Consider the following 20,988-nt stretch of genomic DNA (forward strand, 5'->3'; position numbering starts at 1 on the left):
TGATTAAATTAAGATAAAACAGATTTCTGTGGTGGTTAAATTAAATGCCGGCCCCAGCGTCAGTGTGAATGAACTATAGGCACAACAAAGCTATAACTAGGTGATTTATCTCACCTCTTACAAGCTGAAAAGAAAGATACATCAGACAGAAAGAAAATTAAGTCTACTAATACGATATTTTTCATTTTATTCATTGGAGTGTGAGATTCCTCCCAGACAGCAGGGGGCGCTCTTTGTGAGCCTGCTCGGGTCTGCCAGTTGTACAGACAGCTAGCCTGCTAGCAAACAACAACAGAAGATCCCGGACAACTAGCTTTATAATTCAACCTAACACAAAGGTAAGTCCGCCGATAAAATAAACCAGAGAGCAGTGAAATAAGGACCAAAGACTTAAAATCACACGATTGAGGCCGCTGTGTCGTATTAGCAGTCGCAGTTTTTGCGGTAATATCCCCGACCTTTTTGTTTGGCTTAGGTTAGCTGCTACATTATCAGGGCTAACTAGCCCACTAGCTTGATCCGAGTTAGCTCGCATGCTAACGTCAGATCTTCTGGATCATTGACAGTGTCTTGAGTACTTTTAACGATACAGGACCTCGTCGTAACTGTATGGGACAATAGTTTATTCATAAGCACACTGCTCTTTACGTGTAGCTAAAATATAGAGTCAATTTAAGGCAACATAGCATTGTCGATAATCTGTATTGTTAGCAGGTTATCTACCTGCTACTGTCACCGCCTACATAGTCTGCTTCAACATGGGCTCAGTGGGTTTACTTAGTTTAAATATGTTGATTAGAGCCACGTTTAAACCTAGGGTTGAAATTATATATGTATTTGTGCGTAATAAAATGTCAGGACCCAGATATACAGTCTGTCCCAGGCCTTCATACATCTTCATTGAAGCCATTAAATGTACTGAAGAGGATGATTTATTGTAGTCGGTTTAGCCTCAGAGGTGCTCATGTTGTTCTCTGCAGTACAGGTTCACTCAGCTGCTCAGGAGCTGGTTTGTTGACCAGCTGTCATTTATGATTGTTTGAGTGGAAATGTAGGAGGTGAAGTTGTCTGACCCTGAGGCAGTGTTATCTTCTCCATATTTGTGTATCAGGTTCACTGGGAACAGACCAACAGCCACAGCACTGATTTCACCTGTAATGTAATCCTTCACACTGATAGGAGGTTTTGTCCATCTCGATCACAGTAACATGAACATTTGTATCTTTTATGAAGATTACAATGTTATTTTTTGTGAAGACTGTTTTGGAGAAAGGTTGACGCAGCTGTATACAAAATGTTTCAAGCATTGTTTGTAGTGTTACGATAACATTGGATTGTCAGTATTAGTCCTGCATGTACATAAAGACAATCAAGATTACATATGACTGGGAAACAAGTATTCTTCCGGTTTACCTACATTTCAAATGCAGCAAATGTCTTGAATGTCGCTCAAGTGCATCATTTAAGAATGTACCAGCAGCTGTGTGTCTTCATTATGATGAACAGAAGTGTAATCTGTGAGGCTTTTTTGCAGTTCTCTTCATCTTGAGAAGTATTTTATGTGTTTCTGCCTACTATTAAAGGTCAGAGTGCTGCCACACAGCAGATTTTAAAATGCTCTTCACTTTAAGTTTTTCCTGAGTCTGAAGCTCTTTGCCTTGCAGATATACGGAGTGTGCAAAACTGAGTTTAGCTGAGCGCACCTTTGGTGTGATGACCTAAAGTCACATCCACTGCGGTTGCACTCTCCATTTTTCAAACGGTGTAAAAAATGAAGTACAATTTGTAAAATGATGAACCACCACTGAATTCTTAAACCAGTTTTCAACTCAGGAATGCATGTGATCAAATTTTGTATCATGAAACCGAGTCACGAACGTCAGTTTCACTCCTAGTTGGCAATGTATTTTAAGACTTGTTCTGTTAGAAATCATGTGCCTAGTCCATGTTTTTCAGTAATCATAAGATGTTTATTTTATTAGCTCTCTCGATGGCATTAACCGTATCAAGGGGCATCTGGTATTTGCATAATCCAGTGGCTGATGTGTCTGTTGCTGAAGGGCTGACTCGTGTCAACATATTCTAATTTTAATACTGGGACAGAAATTGATCTCAGTCATACACAAGTGGCCAGAATAAGTCTGTGATAAATAGACCACCTGAACAGACAACTTTTAGGATAAGAATATGTTACAAACAGTTCACAATGGCAGTTTGTTGATTTCTGGTGGCTTCTTCTGATATGTGTTGTGATGTGGACATTGATAGAATCCAGTTTCACTCTTTTTAAATAACCAGAGACTTTCTTCCATCACGATGTCCCACACAACAACAGTGTCTGTCACGCAGAGTGAATCAATGGTTTTAATTGCGTAATCATACAACCGTTGTATGCAGTGAACCTGTCTGTGACTTGCAGCCATTAAATTGTTGTTTACCTTTGTAACGGCTGGCTATTTACTAAACAATGAATAGGCATGGATTCATCAAGGTTCCCACAGGTTCATGGATTCCTTGACCATTTATACATTTAAGGGAAATAATCAAATTGTAAATAGACATGGATCATTGAAAGTTCCTGAATGTATGTATCTTGGGAAAGAATAGATGTTGAAGTGTGCGTCTCCTGCAGTTTTTGTCAGGTGTGTGCATGAGTGGTTAAAGTCTAATGATGCAGGTTAAGGCAAGTAAGCAAGACAGCCAACATCAAGTGAACTTTACAGGAGACCTATTACACTTTTTCTTTTTTTTTCTTTCCTTCAGTGTGTTTATGTTGGTATTTGTGCATCTAAAATTTCTTGAAAGTTTAAAAAGCCCAAAGTCAGTCCTCTCCCTCAGAAAATACTGCTCCTGAAACAGCTTGTAAGTAGTCTCGCCTTTAATTCTGTGACATTGTGACATCACAATACATCACCATGTCATACATTTGCAAAATGTATGCCTATATTTATTATTATGCCTATATTTAAAAGTGAAGCTAACTGGAAGCTGAAAACACTGCAGAGCCGACTGGAGACACAGTGAGCAGTGCTGGCTCAGGCGTGTGTGAGCTGACCATTCAGAGCAGACTGGGTTCATGGCTGCTGCAGCACTGGACAGTACGAGAAAACTAATGTATTTTTTGAGCATTAAAGCATGTAAACCTATTAAAGTAGTAACCCAAAATACAATTATGAACCTGGAAATTAGCAGAGTATGTCTCCTTTAAAACCTGCTGGTTCTCACAGAAGTTTACAGTGTTGTAACAGTAATTAACACTAATCAGTATATCAAACTGTGCCATGTCGGGCCCTTAAATTTGTTAGAATCAGTCCTGGAAAGTCCTTGAAAAGGCCCTGAATTTGATGTTTAATAGTAATAAAATTTCATTTAAAATTAACCAATTAAAAAAAATATTCTATATATATATATATATATATATATATATATATATATATATATATATATATATATATATATATATATATATATATATATATATGATCTGTATATATATATATATATATGATCTGTACTCAGATACACCTATACCTTTTTTAAGCTTTAATGACTGGACTACTTGCAGTGCTCTGCAGCCCGCAGGAACGTCTGCCTTTAGAGGTCAACACGTCAAGTGTAGCTGCTGGTCGGGGTATGAAACAGGTGACTGGAGACATTAGATATGCATTGAGGTCTCTCCTCCCTTTAACCTCCCGTGCCCAGCGAAGTGAGTAGGGTTTTAGCAAGGAAGTACCGGCAGGAGGTGAAGCCTGGGTGCTAATGCTTTTTTGCCCCGTCAAATCCCATTCACTGTAATTGTGGGTGTGCACAAAGTCAGGGATGAGAGCGAGGCAAGCTGATCGCTGTAGCAAAATCAATAGTTCATACCTCTCCGAGATTGAGTTTTTAGGAAAGGAGGAGCACCGTGACCAAGGGCAGAATATGAAATCACTCCCACAGAGGCCCAACGCGCGCTGTGCAATCGATCCCCGGTCCCTGTACCAATTATACTTTTAAGGTTTGTCTGTGGCTTACTGCGGTCCTCAAAGACCAAAGCTTTGGAAAAAGACATTGTGTTCACTGACGCTATGACAAGGGTTGCAATTTTTTTCGCCCCCCCCCCCATGGATATTGCTGTCTGAAATGCCTGCCGTACCTTCAGTCTTTAATTTAGACCAGAGATTGATTTCTCCTGTTTCTCAGTCGGGGAAGTGAAATGTGAGGAAAAGAAAGCATTGTGTTTATAACTTTCACCTTATGTATCATATTTCCACAAATATACATTCACACATTGTAATTTTGTTCTTTGGACTCTAATTCTGTGTTATGGCCACAAATCCAACCATTGTTGAAATGACAGTGCTGTGAAATTCAGTCAGCTTTGTCTTCATAGGATTCATGTGGAATAGTCAGAACCTGACTGTACTTCTTGATTTTTGTTCAGCCTTTTTGCTGTCTGCAGTCTTAACAAAACCATGTCAAGTAATTATATTTGCTTAGATTATTGGACACAGATAATGTATGTAGAATGGTGAAATGTGTATAGATTGTCTGGTGAAAGTTCAGCTGACAGCTGTAAGGATTGAGCTCCTTGCATTTAATCTGTGCAGGCGTTAGTTTGTGTTCTGTTTATGGAAACTTGAGGGTCTTTCGATCGCTATAAACAGTTTGGTCTGTCTTAAGTTTATACTCACTGCGGGAGAGAAAAGTTCAAAAGATGTAAAATTGTATCTCCTGGTTGATTCAGCAACATCTGTGGCTACCAAGATAACAGAAAATACAGCTGGATACTACAGTGAACACTCATGGAGCAGCTACTTTGTTAGAAATAAAAAAGAAGAGCAACCTGTGTTTCTGTATACGGTCAGTGATAATTGCAACTGTGATCTGATTTGATCATCTGATGCTGCTTTGTGGTGTGAGTAGTTTTTAACACAACAGTGGGACAGAGTAAAGTTTATTACCTTAGGAGTTAGAGGTGTGCAGCCGGTTGCTGTAACTCTTCATCTAACAGCTTGCTGTAGCTAAGCACTCTTGCTCCAGTGCCCTGTTGAAAAAAATAAATAAATACAGAAACTGACACATTTTTGATGTGTGTAAAATATACCGAGTTTCCTGTGGCTTCATCACAGTAATGTTTTTTCCTGTTGAACTCCTTTTAATGTGAAGCAGCAGCAGAAGGAAATATATTTACACAAGCTATCACTTTTTACAGCTCTGCCACCGTGTGACAGTAAACAGTGAGGCTGTCAGCAGTGTAATAAAATTGCGCTGGATTACATGCATGCATAACTTTGCTGAGAATACACCATGCTCAGAAAACTCTTTAAACACACCACCTCGTCTAAACATTACAGGTATGACTGTAAATGATTACAGATATAAACAAGTTTGCTGATGTCAAATTTCTTTACAATGTAAAACAAGCGCTGGTTGTCGACCAAGAATTGACTGTTGTTGTTGTTAGCACAAAAGATTTAAATGTGAAAATGTAAATGTACTGAATGGCTAATGTAGATACAATGCTGCCTATGAATTGTACGGCTGAATGATATGCAAAAAAATAATAATCACCATTTAATATGAGGCACAGATTTAGAAAGAATTACTTTTTTTTGCATTCCATTATCAAAAACAATGACAAATGAAGAAAATACAAATACAATGTTGTGATATTTGCTTGGGCACCAAATGAGCATGTTTACTTACATCTGGAGAATATGGTTTGTAGCTAGGGCATCTCTGTAGCACCACAATGCTTTATTTATAATGGTTCGTTTTGACACATCTAGAGATTTTGCTATTACACTTGGCCATAGTGTGATCTAAGTTATTTTGATAAGTTGTGCAGCTCTAATGACGAGACACTGGTTTGGATTTTTTTGAAAATCTTAAGGATTAAAACTTCTAAGGCTGATTTGTGTTCAGCTTTTTCACCTTTTAATGGACCACCTGTCCTTAAATCTGCTCATTTCTCAGTCCATGTGTCATGAAACTGGAAAGCACAAACAGTTAAAAGGTGATTGCAGTGTGTGTCTCCATCAGAGTCCACCTGTCTGAGAATCTGAATTTGATTTCTCTCTCATACCTCCGTTTGATTTTCTTTTGTCTCCATCTAACCACTTTTTGGAGCAATTTATCTCTTTGAATGGTTCCACAGACGGTGGCCCATCTTTCATTCGCCACCTGTTTTTCCATTTGGCTTCTCTACCACTTTACTTTTCATTTTCTTTCCTTGTCCCCCCCCTTTATCTTCGTCTCACTCCATCGTAGTTGCCACTGTTGAAGAATCAAGAAAAGTGGTTGGTTGTTCATTCATTGGATTTTTTAATAACTGTTCTGCACCAAGCCTCTGACAGTGAGACCGTTGGGGTCAGATTAGCCTAGCATTCGTTATTATCGTTATTTTGTATCGTCACAGTTGCACAATGGATATTTTCACATCATCGTTGTCGGATTGTTAGCAGAAAGTGCTCATGCCTCGGAAACTGACGATCTCAAGGATTTGTGGAGGCTTGAAGTTTGTTTTTGCATTGAAAAATATCCATTGAATTTAGAGGGGCCTAAAGGTGCTAAGAAAACATTAGTTCTCATCATTACGCTACTAAGATCTGTTGTAAAGTGTGCCTCACAGGCTCTAAGCAGCATCACTGTCAATGTATCATCTTCATTAGGTTTAATCATCAGGAGCAGAGAGCTCAGCTCCCAGCCGTCACAATTTGTTCCACTGCATTTTGACCCAAATTGAATTTATGGATGAAGACTTTCAAAGCTCAGGGGTGCGAGAGAGACAGGTGGAGACGGATGAAGGCTTTGAGGAATGGTAAAAAAGAAAAGACTGGTGAAATGGAAAAGAAGATATTGAGCAGTGGAGAGAAATTGGCCTCAGATTAACAGCGTGAGGGTCCAGAGAGAAACCGACTTGTGTTATATAGGAATGGAAAAACAGTGCTTTGCACTGACCTTGCAGCAAGATGAAAAAGGCTTATGCATCTGGCATCGTGTCAAGATGTTGTCCAGTGCCGGATATAGTACGGTAGAAATTATGACAATACACCTCCACACCCGTATCACATACAGTAATTAAGCATTGACACTGGCTGTTTTCTAGACCGAGGCAAACCTCCAGTTTTGTCCTTGAAACCCTGTCAGCTCGTCTAAAGTAAGGGGCATTTTACAATAGAGGGCGTTGTGGGTGTAATCTCCAACATGTCTGCATATGAACGCAGAATCTGCAAGGGGAAAAAAACAGTTTGTATTCTGCTGTGGTCTGAGAGGTACTCGGCAGTCATGTTGGAGCAAGCTTTGGTAGCATGCAGGTAAACTTTGTGTAGAGCAAAAGTGACTGATTACATATATAGTGAGAGCACTGGTTCCCACTGCAACTGTAGATCTTTAAAAAACGGTCACGAATACAGATTTAGATTTTTTTTTAAAAAAAGAAATAAGAGCACCTGTTGGAGACTATTTTCCTCGGTGGATTAATGCACTGTGTGAATATTGACGGCAGCAGGACGATGTTTGTAGGAATGACTCACCCGTCATCACCCAGTGCAACAGTGTGGCTCACTGTTGTGTTTTATGACAACAATAGAGGTGTGTGGCACGGAGGAGTAGGATATTTCTGTGATTTGGTCCTTTTGTGGGATTTGGTGGCAATAACAGCAATGCAGGAATATATTCATAAAATATGTCACCACCAGTCTAATCCTTATGTGTAAATTCTGAGGACTCGGTCATGAATTCGATGCCAAGTCTAAAAACCCCTGACAGTCCCACCAACCCATCTGTGAAATGTAAACCAGAAACATGTTACTTTTTATTTACACCAAAGGCCAACAACCAAAATAAATTTGCCCACACAAACTTTCCTTTCAAAGACCTGTTTGGAAATGTTGAAAATCCCAGTAGTTTGTGGTTTGTGTGTTGTTTCATTGTTGACCCTTGTAGCTCAGTGCAGTTGGTTGTAGCCATTCAAGCCAACTATAATGCTGTAGGTAAAGAACTATGTGTCCGAAGTTTTGTTTTACAGGTTTTGATAGCTAACTTTAATGGCTTTTCCCGTAATGTTCATGTGAAGTAGCTCTGCATCTAGGTACGTTGAAGGTACAGAGTGAGACTGAAATAGGTACCATTTTCCCGATGACAAGTCACTTTACAATTAAACTGATTTTGAAGCTGTAATTATAAACTATTCTAGTTTCATAAAGTTGCTTTAAAGACATGATATTTATCTATGTAATTTCTGGATTACAATGTGTAAAAATGACCAGACCTTTGTGATATATTTTGTTGAGTTGGGTACATATATTATCCTAAATGTTTCCATTAATCTTCAAACACAGAGATGTCTGTATTTCTGCCAGATGATACGTTAGAGACCCTAACTTTAAAACAGTACCTTGTCCGTGAACATTTCTGCTTGAGTCACAGATTTTGATCTGTGGTTGTTAGAAAATGAAGACAACAACTCCCATGATCCCTCGCTACTAAGGTCTTTTTTTGTTTTGTTTTGATTAGAGGAGCATAAATTACATACTGTGCTTTTAAATCGTCCTTGTTGACCAGTTTAAGCTCTTCAACAGAGCCAGTAAGCAGTGTTGAATGGACTCTGACAGCGTATGATCATGCCTGTGAATGTGAAGTTGTGTGAGTGTGTGAGTGTGTGGAGGACGTGTGCATCACAAATCTGCACTGTGTGACTTGAAGGTAATTTCGGAACCTTGGATTTGGCCAGTGGCTCTAGCCCCCCCCCCCCCCCCCCCCCCGTCCTGAGAGGCAGCTTGTTTATTTACAGTTCATTTTTGAGACTTAATTGCAATTGCAGCGGCTATTGATCCTAGAACAGGCGTGGGCCATCGATCTCCTGCTGTCCCCTAATGGGTCAGGGACAATTCATCTAGCCCCTACACCACAAACCTCAATAGCTGGCAGTGCGGCCGCATGAATTAAATGATATTGAATCTTAACTGGATTAATGAAAGATACAGTGCCTGTGCATTGCATCACAATGAGCCTTTCTTTGGTTTAAAAACGGACTTCTTTGCGGGCGCCTGCCTCTCTGTTTGAAGAACTTGTTTGAGGATTTTCACCAAACTTCACAGAGATGGGATATAAATTCTGGTGCGATCAGTTAATCACACTCACATTGTTTGTTTCTAGGGGGCAAACTGCTTCCATCTGGTGTGTACGGATGCAGATGGACGTCGGGACTGAGCACTGACGAGTGGAAGTGACAGATTTCTCCTCCTCACCCTCTTGCCCCCCAACACCTTCTGTCACGCTGGCAATGTCAAGAGTCCCGAGTCCCCCTCCCCCTGCGGAAATGTCCAGCGGGCCTGTGGCCGAGAGCTGGTGTTACACACAGGTAGAGTGACCTCTCAGACAGGGGAAGTGTTGATTGACTCAGTAACACTGTCATCTTTGTACTGATGTGTTCATTTTCCTTTGCCAGATCAAAGTGGTGAAGTTCTCGTACATGTGGACCATCAACAACTTTAGCTTCTGTCGTGAGGAGATGGGTGAGGTCATCAAGAGCTCCACCTTCTCTTCTGGGGCCAATGACAAACTGAAATGGTGGGTGGGCAGAAGAGCTGCTCTGCTTCATCATGTCTGAATTATCGGTATTCATAGGCTGTGATTAGAATTAGAAACATGAATGCTGTGACTTGCATCCTGTCCTGCAAAGGTCTTTTTAATCAACATACATTTTTATCAAGCAAACAAATCCGACGTGCCCGACAAAGCAACAACATGGAGCACAACATTGTGAATTCTCACTGAGATTCTCAAAAGAACATATTATTAAAATGAATTCCGGGACAGAAAGGTCTCCTTATGTCACTGACTTGAAATATTACGAAGGTACATGTGAATCGTCCATACGAATAGTACTTAAGTAGCTCAGGCATCAAATATTAAATGTAATTAATAATAAAAGTAACTTTGTGGCAAAAAATGTAGTTAAGTATCAAAAATACAAGAAAAATGGAATTACACATATGTTTAAATATATGTATATGCTGTATGCTGATATTTGACCAATTATCAAAATTTTCTGATCATCAGAATCATTTAAAAAAAAGAGATTGCCAATAAAATTTAAATACATTAAAAAAAAGCCTACCTATTCTCTGATGCAGTATATAATCTGCACTGTAACTAGTAACTAATGTAATTGAAATAAAGAAGTAGAAGTATTAAGCAGCAGAAACTGAAAATGCTCACTTTAGGTACAAGGATCTCAAAATGTATTTAAGGAAGGTACTTCCTGCATTTCAGAATACAACTCTGGTCACTAAATGAATCCCAACTGTTATGTAATTAAGTATCTTTGACTGCAATGGTCCTAAATAGCATCTAATAGTTTATGTTTTTGATGAAATTGTACCACAGCAAACAAAAAACAAGAAAATACAGTTTAATAATTTGGCAGGTGTGAACTTTGTGGCATATCACAATAGTCAGGAGTGATTGACAGTAGTAATAAATTGTAAATATATTATTACCTTCATCCTCTTGAGATTTTAACTGTCTCACCCTCCTTCACCATCAGGTGTTTGCGAGTGAATCCTAAAGGCCTGGATGAGGAGAGCAAAGACTACCTGTCTCTCTACCTGCTGCTGGTCAGCTGTCCGAAGGCCGAGGTGCGCGCCAAGTTCAAGTTCTCCATCCTCAACGCCAAGGGAGAGGAGACCAAAGCCATGGGTGAGTCAGCTGTGAAGCACAAACTTCTTCCTGCAACAGCAGTCACATCCTCAATGTTAGATTTTAAAACCACATATTCATGTTGACCTGCGTGTGACTTGCGTGTATCCTCGCTGCGTGCAGAAAGCCAGAGGGCATATCGTTTCGTCCAGGGGAAGGACTGGGGCTTTAAGAAGTTCATCCGGAGAGACTTCCTCCTAGATGAGGCGAATGGTCTACTACCTGACGACAAGCTCACGCTCTTCTGTGAGGTACACTGCATCTTCTTGGTTTATAACTTTTTTCATTCCAGAGTTTTTTTTTTTTATTTTTTTTTATTAAATTTCGCTCCCTCAGGTGAGTGTGGTGCAGGACTCAGTCAACATATCTGGGCAGAACACTATGAACATGGTGAAGGTGCCAGACTGCCGACTAGCAGACGAGCTGGGGGGCCTTTGGGAGAACTCCCGCTTCACAGACTGTTCCCTGTGTGTGGCCGGCCAGGAGTTTCAGGCCCACAAAGCCATCCTTGCAGGTACAGACATGAGTTTGACAAACCCTGTGTTTTGTCTCTTTTCTGCCTTTTTGTTCCTGCAGTTTGAAATCTTTAACTGTGCTCGTTTAACTCTGATTGTTGCCTGATCCCATGATTAGATGAATATTAACATTTCTACTGTTGTTCTTTTATCCCTCATATCACTGCTTTCAGCACGTTCCCCCGTATTTAGCGCCATGTTTGAGCACGAGATGGAGGAGAGCAAAAAGGTGAGCTCTAGGTCCCAAAGCTTTTTGTATTCTTAGAAATAAATTCATTTGTTCCTGAGTGGTTCAACTGCTCAGTTTTCCCTGCTGTGTTGAGGGGTTAAAGTGAGTGAAGGATTGTGTGCTGTCAGCTGGCCGCAGCACCCAGTCGTTTGGTGAAACTGAATGATAGCGCGCCTGAAATGAAATTGTCCTGCCGTACTTGAGGGTCAGGATTCATCCTTCACTGACAGAGCCGCAGAAGCCGAGAATTGCTTTTTCTTTTCATTTGTGCACATGTGACTGTAAGAAATGAAATTGCAGGAGAAGCTGCGCAGATGCTCCGTTTTGTAAACCAAGGCCATTTTAGATTCTATGTTGCAAACATTTCACTAAGTCATTAACATTTAAAATGAACAGAGACAGAATGCTGGAAAAAAATATGCTTCTTTTGTTTTGTTTATTTCAATTTCAAAAATCTCACCAAATTGAGACTCGGCTGAACTGATTTTCATCATAATAGGTTTATTGCCTTGTTTTTGTGTTAAAATAAGTGAGGGATGAGAAACTAAAAAGCACTGCAAGTTCTGAATCCTGAATATAAAGTGGAAATGAACAGTTAGAAAAACATGTAAATATTGATAAAATAATTTTGTTGCAAGGTTACTTTAAGTGCACACACCTCTCTGCTGATTGTGATAGTTTTAAACCAAAATCAAGTAGTTTGACTTTCATCTCCATCACTTTGTTACACTAAAGGTTGGTCATGTTGCGTTGCACAGCGAGTCTCTCTGCCAATCTCACACTTACTGTGTGGCTTAATCATGCAGCAGGGTCTCATTTGCCGTTCTTATAGTTGTCTCAAAAAACCCCTGACGTAAGTGCAGCTTCCCAAGAAGAATAACAGGGAAGCTTCAGTAATATATTAATTAAACTGAATTGAATGAATTGACTTCTGTAACCATGCAGAGATACATAATATGTAACTCTACATATTGTAAAGTTTTGTATGTTTACAGTCACTCGTCTCTAAATTTCAGCATAACAAAGGGCTGTTTTCATGGCATAATTCAAAAGAACATGGTGTAGTTGACACTTCTGTTGAGGTGAAATGCTTTAACCTGACGTTGTTTTCCCCTCGCCTGTTTCTGTCAGAACCGCGTGGAGATCAACGACGTGGAGCCGGAGGTTTTCAAAGAGATGATGTGCTTCATTTATACAGACAAGGCTCCAAACCTGGACAAGATGGCTGATGACTTGCTGGCAGCTGCTGACAAGGTAATATAAACAGTACAACTACTGCACTGATATGTTTTGACACATTTAGACAGTTACTTGATTGGTTGGCAATTAGTTAAAATATATCAGTCTTTTAATTGGGGCTGTTTGGCTTTTAATAATATCGATTTCATGGTATTAATGTCATTAATACTGCAGACAGCCCCTTATGTTACCACCACACAGCAGATGTAAAAGGGGACTGTTATGCTCATCATTATTTTCTGTCACATATTTAATGTTACATGTCAGGTGTTAACATTAAATGTGGCTGGGGCTTCAAATAATGAGATAAACTTGTGTAAAAGTAAGTCTGAACTCTTGGTGATTTCCTGATGGACATAGAGCTTTACCAGTGCTGCTAAAAGTTATTACTAACTGCTGCTGAGTCTTACGTTAGCTGCCGTTAGCTTTACAATTAGCGGTCCTCCCACAGCTCCCCACAGCTTCTTTGTACAGTAATTGGTGAGGCCTCATAGAGTTCAATGGCTCATATCGCTCTGCCATCAACTGCACAGGCAATCTGACAAGGCAGTGTTCACATCTCTATTCCAATCCCTGGATGCTGCCCCTCAACAATCTTCCAGAGGTTTGTTCAAGCAGAAGAAAGAGGGCTTTTAGGGAGAGGGCGCCTTTAAAGAAATGAGTGTTTCAGACAGAGGATGAACTGTGGGGCTGCATAAAAGTCCAGGATAAGATAAATAAGGATTTTTTAAAACTTGGAATCATGCAAAGCAACGTCTAGCATCTTGGCTGTAATGCGACAAGAGTTGCACAATATTTTGTTGGCAGCAAACACTGGGATCTTTCAGGTAGTGCCACAGGTAAAGGTAATTAGATGCATTGAGCCCCGAGAAGATACAAGTGCACAGTATCCACTGAACAACAGTCCAATAAGCCATCAGGCTTTCGAGAAACAGTGAGATGATTTCACACTGATCTCACTCCTCCGTGACACCAAATGGGAGACTGACTTTGAGACACAGATTCTTTCTGAGGTTGAGCACTGCAGTGTTCGTTTTACACTCTTGTATTCGTATGTTTGAAACCATATTCATTACAGGGTGGTCTTTGTTAGATGTGATGTCACAGAAAATAAAGCCGGGCTGGTGCATCACTGTTATTTTGAACACTGTAATGATATTTTGAAATACCACATGAATACTGATGCAGACAGAGAATGCTCTGACCTTGTGTCTCTCTTTCAGTATGCTCTGGAGAGACTGAAGGTCATGTGCGAGGACGCTCTCTGCACCAGCCTGTCTGTGGAAAACGCTGCCGAGATCCTCATCCTGGCTGACCTGCACAGCGCCGACCAGCTCAAAACGCAGGCTGTTGACTTCATCAACTAGTAAGTTCAAACCCAGACGAGACCTCGTCATCGCTCATAATTAGGTGTCCAGCACCTTTTGGATCCTCAAAGTGTCCACAGAACATTGTGTCTCTGTTGTTGTGTCTTCCTGTCACATCATCTTTATCTTGGCATCTTATTACTGACAGTACCAGGATTCAGTCTCCCCCTCTCACTCCATCTCCTGTATCACAGTTAATCATTTAATTTCACATACCCCTTGTTGAGTGGTCTGTCACATGCATGACAAAGCTGCCTGAGGGATCAGGGCAACCTAACTCTTAACGAGTTCTGCTGTCACCTCTTCTTTTGACTCAGACGAACGTGTGATAATAACTGAACATGTGCCCATGCTGGCGTTCAGCTCGCACACCATTCTTCTGATTGTTTCCTGCGGTCAACTACGCACGAGTCATCATTTGCAATTATAGAGCTGAAATAGTTTGTTGACTAATTGTTTACTTAATTGAAAAACAAATAATCAAAAATAATAATAAAAAATTATTGAAAGCCTTAAAAAAATGTTTTAAATGAGAAGTGAAAAGGTCAATTTAATTTACAAACTTCTATTACAGAAGCTCTTATTTTGAAACCCAACTTCAAGTAAATAGCGTTTCAAAGCAAAATTATCCTAGTTGAATGAATAAATAAGCATGAATAAAACCAAGAAAGTCTTGTTCTCAAAATGATTTATTTTATTTTATATTATTTATTTATTTCTTACTGGCGATTGAGAGCCGGTAAGGGTTAGTTTTTAATTATAATCTCAACATTATGATTTATACCGTCACGGCTCTTTTGGTTCTGCAACGCTGGCATACTGTATTAAATGACACTCCTGAGTGTGAACAAACAAAGGCAGCGTAAAGGCGAGCCTTGGTTGTGGCGATAATGCAGAGCCTCTGTGTGAAAAAGGCTGATGTCTCTGGCTATCTGTAGTCACAACTCTGCAGTCTTGCTCATGTCCCACACCACTATCTGATTGGTTTGACGTCACAAGTCAAAGCCTGTCAACACTGAAGCCTACGGGCCACAGAGATTGAGCGAATTGTTAAATGCCACCCTACGTATCAATAGAAATACATTTTCCTGAAACTAACATGCGTCTTGTGTGTCTCTGTCCCTCTCACGCCCTCCAGCCATGCAGCAGAGGTGATGGAGACAGCAGGCTGGAAGTCCATGGTGGCGTCTCATCCTCACCTGGTGGCCGAAGCTTACCGCTCCCTGGCCTCAGCCCAGTGCCCTTTCCTCGGACCCCCGCGCAAGCGCCTCAAACAATCCTAACAGCCTGGCAGCAAGGCGTCTTCACTCATGCATTGCAAACACACGCTCACACAAACACAATAACACACAGATTCCCCCCTCCCCCCAAACACACAGGGACAACTTTTCCCCTCGCTGTTACTTACTACACTACCTAAAGCCTCCCCTGAATCTCCCCCTTCTGCCCCATCCAATCCTGCTGTATTCTAGTCTCTTCTAAAGATGGAGGGAAGAAGAAGAAGGAGGAGGAGGAGGAAGAGGTGGAGGTAGAAAAGAGGGGCAAGTGGGCTCGTGAAATGGATGTTTGTCGTTTACAAAGTAACCGCAGCACCCCCCCCCCCTCCCCCTTTTCTCCTCAGCTCTGGCTTAGTGATGTCTGACATCGTGCTCTTTTCCGTGTGTGAAGTGAAATCCTTCGGCATCCTGTTAGTTCCTACTTTGGAATCCGTTTGGAAGGAAGAAACTGGACACAACAACCCAAAAAAGAGCTAAATGTCTGGAAAATTTGGAGACTTAAAGGACAAATACAAATTAAGTCTTTAACTATTTTATCATAAGGCTTCTTTTTGCTCTGTTCTTAGCGTTTGGAGTAGAGCTGTCAGAGAAGCCCCCAAACTAATGGACACATGGGCCTGTGAGGGACTAGAGAAGCAGAAGAAGAAGTGGGCCTCTTAGTTACAAACTAGAAGCCCCTTCCCCCATCCTCCGAGTAAGACAACCAAGGGCTAGTCTAAAAAAAAAAAAATCAGATATGGGACAAAATCATTAAATAATTCTCCCAAAGAAAGTTGGGAAAACATTGCACTAAAGTCACAGGTCACCCGTCGGCAACCCTTACCAGCAGTAAGTAGAAATACTGTAGGCAAGCACATACTGAAGCAAGCTTCATGGACCCAGCTGGACCAGAACAAGTTCCCTTTAAGAAGATTTATCAACAAGTGACAAAAACAACACATGTACTCCCATGTTAGAACTCTGCTTCATCTGCGTCCGTGTTTCATTTTTCAAATTCGCCGGGGACAGAAACAGAACAGAGGATACAGAAAATAGCAGCCACAACTGGATGTCATTCTGGGGGAAATTGTGTTTTGCGTGTGGATCTGTCTTTGTAGCCCTTGAGAGATAATACATTTCCAAGGTGTCGACGGACAAACCAACCAGGCGACGACAAGCGGAGGAGGAAAAAATGTTTCAAAACGACATTAAGATTCAATCAGGCATGTTAATGTTCTTTTATGACGGATTTCTTATTAGTTTTTTTCCTCAGAACTGTCATTTCTATTTTTTTCATAGGAATTTGTACAGACACCAGTGTTTTTGAAGCTGTGTAAAAACTAAAGCATTTTCGACCGTGAAATTGAAAACAAAAGAGGACAGATGTTTCCTTGCAGGCATGAAGACTGAGGGGAAATGAAATCGAAATGAACACGTTTTAATGTTCAGAATAGACAGAATGTGAAAAAATGCACACCGAGGCAAACACATGACATACATTTGAAGTTATCATTTGAACCTGGTGGAAAATGGTAATTGATAGAAGGAACCATTGTTTCTTTCCTGTAGATATCGCCGGTTATGAGAAGTGACACTTAGTTGTTGCCATTTTTTGTTCCCAAAAGAATAAACCACAACTATTTTGTATTGAATGCAATTCAAACGTTGTCTGGGTATTTTTCTATGAATCATGTGTTTGTGTTGAATTTGTTATTTTCAGCTGGAGTTACATTGGGAGAGGATCGTGTAACTTTACAGAAACGCACCACACCGGCAGAAGATCAATGTGTTCATTCACTACTGTTGAGTTGGACGCCCCAGTACCTCAGTGGTTAGAGCAGGTTTTTCAGCACTTTTTTTTTTTTTTTTTTGCAACTTTTGATCTTAAGATTCTTACTTTTAAGAACTGGAACTTGAGAACTAGACTGAAGCAAACACACCTAACAGGGGTGGAAAGTAACTAATTACATTTTTATGCAAACACTGTACTAAATCTGAAATACTTGATATTGTACTTTTTACTTCACTAAATTTACTAACTAAAACTAAACTTCAGAAAATATTCAGAGCTTCACTTTCAAGGTACTTTACAGAGAAGGACTTCCGATACAAAACATGATCAGCCTATAAAATATGAGACATTACTTTGATAAAACTATGCAGCAGGATATAAAGGAATTAAAATGTGACCAGCTACAACAGTCAAATGCCACCTATAGTCTATATGAGTGTAACACTCATGGGACAGTTTCTTTTGATAATTTAAAGGATAGTTCACCCCAAAAAGAAAGATTCAGTCACCATCATCTCACCCTCCTGCCGATGGAATGTTGGGTGAAGTTTCATAGTCTGCGAAACATTTCTGGAGCTTCACAACGAAAAAATGTCGCAGCATTCTCGTAAACATCTGAAGGTTTCAAAATGGAAAGCAAAATTGTGAATGAACTGTGTTTATCACATTCTGTTTAATTTATGTTTTACACAGCATCACAACTTTTTGGAAATCAGGGTTGTAAAATTTTACAATGTGGTTTAAGTAAAATCACTGAAGTGCAAAATCTCAATCTGCTCAGAAACAAACTTCTTTGGACTCCAGCGTGTGAAGCTCTGGGCCTGCTGAACCCCCAAAATCTAGCTGGCTTTCACCGGCAGCCTCAAAACCATTTTAAGAAAACATGCACTCTCTCATGAAGCTGAGATGACAGACTGCTAATCCATCATGTTAATAATCTTTTTAGGACTAAACTTGTAAATTTTGTCATTTAAAACCCACCCGATGTCTGAGAGTCACACATAAACATCTTCGATTAGAAATAATTGGATTGCAGAAAAAACTCACGTGTTTCTAAAGCTTATTTGTGAAGTGGCCCTTTTGAATCTTCAGCGGCCCCAGACAGTTTAAGAGACGTTCAAGGTCACTGTGTGTTGTTTTATAATCCAGTTTTTTCTTTGAGGGCACTTCTGAGATCATCACATGAATCACTTGTTTTAAGCCAGCTGGTTTATTTTTAATCACATTTGTTTTTTTTATTGCGTGACATACAGTAGAGTGTTAGGAAATACATGACATATGACACAAGTGTTCAAGGTGAATACAAAATAAGAGTGTTGCCGATGCATGGTATTCTGATAAATCTATGGTTTGATATCTTTCATGAGAGAAATAACAGGCATTAGAGGGCAATGATATATTAACCTTTACAAACTGAAAAAACGTATGACTTGATTATCTTAATGATCAATCGGCTATTTTATTTTACAGTAGTTTAAAAATGTTATTCATCTTACGTGATTACAAACTTAAAATCTTTGGGTTTTTAACTTTTTGATGGGCAGTTTTCACAACTTTGTGTCATGTCATGGAATAAAAATGAAAAATGATCATCACGTTAATTGATAATGAAAACAATCGTCAGCTGCGGCCCTAATTATATAGGCATTTAATGAAAACAGTCTAATATAACTCTTTTAGTCTACAACAAGCAAACTAACAATAGCAACTTAACAGTATTTGGTAAATTTTAAAGGTCCAGTGTGCAGGATTTAATGCCAACTAAAAATGTGGACAAACATTGTCGTTTGGGTTGTCCCTTCTTGGCCTACTGTAGAGTCATGGCGGACTCCATGGAAGAGGACCCACAACCTCTGTAGATATAAGAAGTTCATTCTAAGGTAACAAAAACTCAAAGAGTCTTTGTTTCTGGTTAGAGTAAATCAAGGAAAACATCATTATGAATATTTTATCACGTCTGCCAGTAGAGCCATCCAAACTCACTCTACACTCTGGACCTTTAAGATTTGAAAAAGACGTATTCTCTCGAGGAATACTAAACTTTGGAATCATTTAAAAAACTTCCGTATCTCATAGCTGCTCAGACTGGATTTATTTAAAGCATTACTCTCCACTCGACCTCTGGTTAGTTAACCTGTGGGCAGGTGGGCTCCTGGATCCTGGTAGCTGTAGTCCGGACAGACCTTTTGAACCAGTCTGTAGTCTGTACTGTAGAAGGACACATAGATGCAGATGACCTGGAAGGGTTTGGAGCACATCCAGGTGACGTGGCTCTGGGTCTGCTCCTGAGCGCATGTCTTGGACGGGTCGTAGTTGCACAGCATCACCTTTTTGTTGCGTTCAGTCTTCTCGTAGTCCACCCTGCAGTTGAACGTCTTCGAGTCTTTGGGGTTGACCACGCTCTGGCGCTCCAGATCGAACTCCACCTCTTTCACCGGTGGGACGAGACTGACGGACACGTTGCCCACACCGGTGGAGTTGTGGCGGAAGTAGACTCCGAGAGAGCCGTTCCCGTGATCCACGATCTTACCCATTATCAGCAAATTCAGTTTGACAGTTTTTATGTTTGAGTAAAAGTCTCCCCAACTGAACATCCTTGAGAACTTGGATGTTCCGTGAACTTTCATGATGGGACGAAGCTTTATCTTTAAGGAAGGGTTGGAGTCCGACTGGGACTTTCCGCCGAGTATATCCACGAGTCCTTGCTTTGAAAGAGGAATAAAAGGTGGCCAGTTCCTCTGGGAAAAAGAGTCTTGGTCTCTGCTGTCAGTTGATGGACTGTCCGTCTGTTTTCTGAAGGTGGCGTTGCCGGGATGTTGCCCTAGAACCAACTAGAAAGAGAAGTTTGGACATTGAGTGCAACTGTAATTAAATCAAGAGGAACAATAAGGCAAAAATAAAAGGGCTAAGAGAGTTCTGAGATTCAGTTCACACCATAAATTTTCCTAAAAATATCTATTTTAATGTTTAAGCTACTGCAAGGGATTTTAGTTTTCTGTTGAATCTGTGTCTTACCTTCGAGTTCTCCAACAGAAATTAAGAATTACTACAACATCACAGAAATACACACTAGTCTTCTCACTGATAATCTGGCTGCAGGTCATTCATATATATTGACTAGTTACATTAGAAACACTGTAATGAAAGAAGCACGATATTTAATTAGCTTAAAGTATGATCCTTGAGTATTTTGGCATTTAAAACTGCAAAGTAACTAACTTTATAATTGATCCCCTGTTGGGCAAAGTCAATCATCACGTTTATAAAGTTTTCTGTAAACTTACCAAACAAAAGGTTCCTTTCAGCAGTATCCAAACAAAGCACCGCCTGGTGAACATCTCCATACTGCATCAACTGAGCTTCACTCAGACTGGGCTAAGTTTCTGTGGTCCATGTTGTCGCTCCGTCCACAGGAAACGCTGGAGAGACGCTCAGATGGAGCAGCAGGAAACCTTCTGCAGCTTCCACTCACAGCACACACACTGCAAGGCTTTCTCACATCTCCAGATCTTTAACACTCAGTTTGGCTGTGTCTGCCCTCTCTCTCTCTCTCTCTCTCCCACCTCCTCCTCTCTCACCCACACACCCATCCAATCACACACACACTCATATACCCCTTTTCTTTAAGGATGTGTTGCATTAACAATTTCACACTCTGCATCTCTTGTCTGAACCCTCCTCCCCTTCTCTCTGTCACAGAAAACATCTTGCATTATGATTCTGGGGATTAATCACTTTCGTTTACACTTCTTCTTTTTTTTTTTTTTTTAGAATGAGAAGCTATTTTCATTCATATTGTTCAGGAGAAAAAAACTAATCCACAACTGTTAGATATTGCCATCTTGTGGCCATATAACAAAGTGCAGCCGGAGCTGAACTTGAGCAGTCAAACATTTTAAGTTAC

At 40.2% G+C, this 20,988-nt stretch overlaps 2 protein-coding genes across 2 annotated transcripts; one reads left to right on the forward strand and one right to left on the reverse strand.

The window, feature by feature from the left end:
• The first annotated feature begins 216 nt into the window (after window positions 1-216).
• LOC115571706 (speckle-type POZ protein) lies at window positions 217-16,955 on the forward strand. The gene is made up of 10 exons (XM_030401248.1): window positions 217-338; window positions 9,142-9,346; window positions 9,434-9,555; window positions 10,535-10,686; window positions 10,810-10,937; window positions 11,023-11,200; window positions 11,375-11,430; window positions 12,562-12,684; window positions 13,893-14,035; window positions 15,175-16,955. Exons 2-10 carry the CDS (start codon window positions 9,269-9,271, stop codon window positions 15,317-15,319), a joined length of 1,125 nt encoding a protein of 374 aa, XP_030257108.1. The 5' UTR covers window positions 217-338; window positions 9,142-9,268; the 3' UTR covers window positions 15,320-16,955.
• A 1,338-nt stretch (window positions 16,956-18,293) lies between these two features.
• On the reverse strand, window positions 18,294-20,771 carry LOC115570853 (neurexophilin-1-like). The gene is made up of 2 exons (XM_030399614.1): window positions 20,369-20,771; window positions 18,294-19,915 (listed from the first exon to the last, which is right to left on the reverse strand). The coding sequence occupies exons 1-2, from the start codon at window positions 20,426-20,428 to the stop codon at window positions 19,214-19,216; spliced, it is 762 nt and encodes a 253-aa protein (XP_030255474.1). The 5' UTR covers window positions 20,429-20,771; the 3' UTR covers window positions 18,294-19,213.
• Window positions 20,772-20,988: the final 217 nt, after the last annotated feature.

This window comes from Sparus aurata, chromosome 20 (assembly GCF_900880675.1).
Source record: "Sparus aurata chromosome 20, fSpaAur1.1, whole genome shotgun sequence".
Lineage (NCBI taxonomy): Eukaryota > Metazoa > Chordata > Actinopteri > Spariformes > Sparidae > Sparus > Sparus aurata.

What these genes read in the sequence shown, in the direction of transcription:
- LOC115571706 (XM_030401248.1), top strand. Translation starts at nt 9,269, where the DNA reads ATGTCAAGAGTCCCGAGTCCCCCTCCCCCTGCGGAAATGTCCAGCGGG. An exon ending in TGCTGGCAGCTGCTGACAAG is followed by an intron (nt 12,685 to 13,892) that starts GTAATATAAACA and finishes TCTCTCTTTCAG; the next exon opens with TATGCTCTGGAGAGACTGAA. An exon ending in GCTGTTGACTTCATCAACTA is followed by an intron (nt 14,036 to 15,174) that starts GTAAGTTCAAAC and finishes CACGCCCTCCAG; the next exon opens with CCATGCAGCAGAGGTGATGG.
- LOC115570853 (XM_030399614.1), bottom strand. Translation starts at nt 20,428, where the DNA reads ATGGAGATGTTCACCAGGCGGTGCTTTGTTTGGATACTGCTGAAAGGA. An exon ending in TGAAAGGAACCTTTTGTTTG is followed by an intron (nt 19,916 to 20,368) that starts GTAAGTTTACAG and finishes TTCTCTTTCTAG; the next exon opens with TTGGTTCTAGGGCAACATCC.